The 4075-nt window shown below is 49.8% G+C and overlaps 1 protein-coding gene across 1 annotated transcript in view; it reads right to left on the bottom strand.

The window, feature by feature from the left end:
- The window catches only part of socs7 (suppressor of cytokine signaling 7), a 15940-nt gene extending 12695 nt beyond the window's left edge, over positions 1–3245 (bottom strand). Inside the window, 2 exon segments of the mRNA XM_035660114.1 lie at positions 617–690; positions 1451–3245. Coding sequence (XP_035516007.1) covers positions 617–690; positions 1451–3003 — 1627 coding nt within the window. The 5' untranslated portion in view covers positions 3004–3245.
- Between the last annotated feature and the right edge of the window lie 830 nt (positions 3246–4075).

The following is a 4075-nucleotide window of genomic DNA, read 5'->3' on the forward strand; positions in this document are numbered from 1 at the left end:
TGAACTCAGTAACTGCAGAAAGTTTGTTTAAAATGAGTGATTTTGATGAATTCTGAGCAGATTATTTCCTATTTAAAGAACTTTTTATACATTTCTCTGTCTGTATTCTGTATTTTTTAATGGTTTTTAACAATCATACAGACTTAACAGGCTTCTTTTTGGATAAATTCAGTGTTTTCTTCCCCTTGACACTTAGCCATTGTTCTAATAGAAATGTACTGAGTTAAAAGTATACTAAGTATATTTGTTAAATCAAGAAGGCTTCGCGACCCCTCATGAAGCTTTGTCGACCCCTAGTGGGGGTCACAGCCCCCAGGTTGGGAACAACTGATTAAACCACCTGATTAAAATACAATTTCCTAAGTTGATCAATAGAAAATGTATTTCAGTTTTACCTTGGCTTTAAGGAATGATAATTTTTCACTATTTTCTGTCATTTTATATATTAAATTAATCAATGAATCAACAGCACATTAATGGATACTGAAAATAATCTTCAGTTGCAGAGTTTGGACTGGAGTCCTGCGTGCTGAGTGAAGCATCAGGGGGGCTTTTTTCCCCAGAAAAGAAAGCCTTTCTGAGGAATTGCAACCTAAAGCGTCGGAGCAGCCCTTACCAGTGAAAGCAGAGAGGGAGGCAGAGAGGGAGGCGGGGGAGAAGGCACTGTGGGCCCTGGTCAGTCTGGGCTGGCTGTGGCTGCAGGATACACATCAAGACAGGCAGAAGAAGGAGAAGAACATGAGAGGAGAGTTAAAGAAGTGTAGAAACGAAAGCATTAGAAGCTGCAGAGGTTCAGAAAATTAACTTTTCAGTGTGAGTGTGTGTGTGTGTCTGCAGTTTTGGGTCCTGCAGCTTTTTTTTTTATAAACTTTTTCTGTTTGATGCTCTTAGCTCTGGCAGTCAAGACTTCTGAAGCTATGTTTTTTTAATCACAGCCTTCCTCCAGCGTGCTGCTGTGAATAATGACTAAGCAGTGAGTTGGATAGAGGGTGACAGGCCACAAAGGTTTGAAAAAGAAATCTCTTTGCTTTCTAATGACATGCAGCAGTGAAAAGTTCCTGAATGTCTGAGAGAAGGAACAGCCAGCTGAAGGAGGGAAGTCAAACCATGAGAGAACAATGACTGCCCGGCTTATTAAGCAGCAGAATGGGAGTAAACTTGGAGAGGAATCAACATGTCTGGACTCTGAATGAGTCTCCATCAGGACACAAAACAGTGACTCAGAATGTGTTCCTTCTTTTTACCATATTGATCCAATTTTTGTCCTGAAACTTCCTGAAAACAGATTATTTCATTTTATTTGCAACTTGTTAGTAAAAGTCTAAACCCAACAGAGGAAGCTGAATGAATCTCCTGGTAACACTGCTGGTTTTCAAAGTGCCATCCATGAACATTGCTTTGATTTTATGAATGACTGTTGGACTGTTTAGGGCCCCGTAGAGCTGCTCACCTGTCCGCGTCCTGCTCAGGACCTGCGGTGCTCGCCATGTCCACCAGACTCCCGGCAGAAGATACTGAGTAGGTCACTGAGGGCCTCTTGTCCAGCAGGTGATTGGAGCCGCTGCAGCTTTTAGTCCGGAACAGTTTACTCAGGCGGATCTTTAACGAGCCCTTTTTGGACTTCCCCGGAACTTTGAGGGTCTTTTCCGCACCCGCGGCCCATCCTGTGGGAGTCCGCGGCGCACTGGCGCACCGCTCCGGCCGCCTCCTGGGTGTCGACGCCTGGCTTGGGTTTGGGCTTGTGGCCCAGGGGGAGTTCTGGACCGGTGTAGGTGACGGTGACATGGTTGCAACCTGGGCGACAACCTCTGAGTCCCCGGAGCTTACCTGCGAGAGCCGGCTGGCTAAGTTCCCGTGGAGGCTGCACACCTGCGCGCCAAGGTGCGCTGCTGCCGCCGCCTCGGTCGCCGCCGGGGCCAACCCCTCCACCTGCCTCCTCAGCTCCGCTTGGAAGCTGCTGATGGAGAAAGTCCCGGACATCTTCTGAACTATTTCCCTTTTCCTGTTGAGCAAAAACTCGCGGCGTCCGTTCTCATCATCCGTCTCACCCTCCGGGCACTCGTCCATGCCCAGGCCGGCAACATCCCCGCTCCCCAGCCCCTCCAGGACCAACAATGCATCGCTGGTCTCTGTCGGGTCATCCCCGGGCTCTACTCCCCCTCCTGCCGGTCCGTGTGCACCCTGACACGAACACTGCGGGAGCTCTCCTGCTTTGAACAGCATCTTGGGTACCGCACCGACCCCCAGCTCCCCGAACCGTCGGGCCAGCTCAAACACGGCTCCCTCTCTGTCCCTGGTGGCGCATCCCCATTTAGAGTCAATCACGGTGAGAGGGTTGGATCTCTCCGACAACAAGGGCCACTCGGGCGGGGTAGTGATGAGTCGATGCCGGCGGCACAGCTCCGCAGCTCCCTGCATGTCCGCGGTTACCGGCGGATGCGCTCCCCATGTCCGGTCCAGCAGGTTCTGCTGCTGCTGCTGAACGTCTCCCGGACTCAGGGTGTTGTTATTGACAGTCGGGCCGGAGCAGCCAGATCCCGGGCTCTGGTCCAAACCCAGAGCATCCCTCGGCTGATTCCGTCGGTCTAATTCTAAAATCCCCTCTCCGTTCCGCATTATATTGGAGAAGACCAGCAGCTGAGGCCGTAGGCCGGGGCTGGGAGCGAAGTCAAAGCCCTGGGCCTCCATGGGGCTCTGCGGCGGAGGAGGCGCGGACAGCGGGGCTCGGCTCTCCGTCCCCCCGGTGTCAGGTGCAGCCGTGCCCTCGCCGCTCGGCTGCGCTTTGTTCAGGCGGTTGCTAGGATGCTCGAGGCCCGCCGTCGGATCTCGGCTGATATCCAACCCCGCTTTGACGCCGCTGTGAGCCAGGACCTCCTTCCCCAGCCCTGCCACCACTCCTCCCGGCGGCAGATTCCCGTTTTCTGCGTCCAAGCGGTCATCCTCGGCCGCGGAAACCAGGCGCATCAACACGAAATCGGGCGACATATCTTGCGCGTTGTTCATAATTATTCCTCAGGATCGCGAAACGAGAATTATTAGGCGATCTGCTCTTCACATAGCTAACCGCGGAGATCTCGTTCCTATAATAAAGAAAGGGCCAAGCCGCCGCTGCCTCCCATAAATAGGCTATGAGCGAAAATGCCAAAAAATATATCAGCCGATTTTTTCATCCTCCTCCCTCACGACAGCTCAGCATCCATCTGTCAAATATCGGGGGACCGAGTGCAGTTCGCTCCGGGCAGCAGGCGGACCCCTGGGTCAGACATGCGGTCTGATTTGTGTAGAATAAAAGCCAGTAGAGTCTCCGGTCAGTGACCACAGTCTGCCTCTGTGTTCCCAGCCCAGGCCCCACCCGCTCCTCCTCCGCTCAGCCCATAACACCACTTTATGAGCACCGATGATGACAACTATAAATTAGTCTGTGGCATTTTAATATCAGAGGGGCTACCTGGATCAACATCCCAAAACAGCTGATTTCTGTTTTCATTCCTTATAAGGAGACAAAGTAATAAAAACACTGTGTTCTTATAATATTCCTGTAATGGGTTTATTCATTCATGTGTTTCTGCTCCACTGCAGGTTCACATTTTATTGGTTCACTTTGAGTTTAATCTGCAATTTAATAATATTTCTGAATACTAATAATATTTTTTTAAGCAAATATTTATATTATTGACAGCAAATGTCAGTGGAAACTTCATATTTTTCTAAACTAAATTCAAAGATACAGAATCTGTTTTCATAGAAACTGTGTTACAGTTGATCCAAAGTGGTCAGATATTAAAGGTGCAATCCACTGAGGAGGGACAATGACCCTGACGACTTCATAGTGATGATATCATGGGTTATTTTGGAGTGTGAACCCATCCTGACATCGCCCATTGGTACCGTTTTGAAGCCTTGACTTTGGCATTATGATCGTAGCCGTGGCGGTTTGTTGGAGCCAGCGGAGGCGGCGTACTGTGGTCACACAGGATCTCATATTCCAGATAAACAGTTAAAATATGTTTGTGAACAGATTTGAGGAGAGAAATAGTCAACAACAGAATCTGGATCCATATCTGATCAGCACTGT

This window comes from Morone saxatilis, unplaced genomic scaffold (assembly GCF_004916995.1).
Source record: "Morone saxatilis isolate NCDOM2014 unplaced genomic scaffold, NCSU_SB_2.0 Contig17, whole genome shotgun sequence".
NCBI classification, from domain to species: Eukaryota; Metazoa; Chordata; class Actinopteri; family Moronidae; genus Morone; species Morone saxatilis.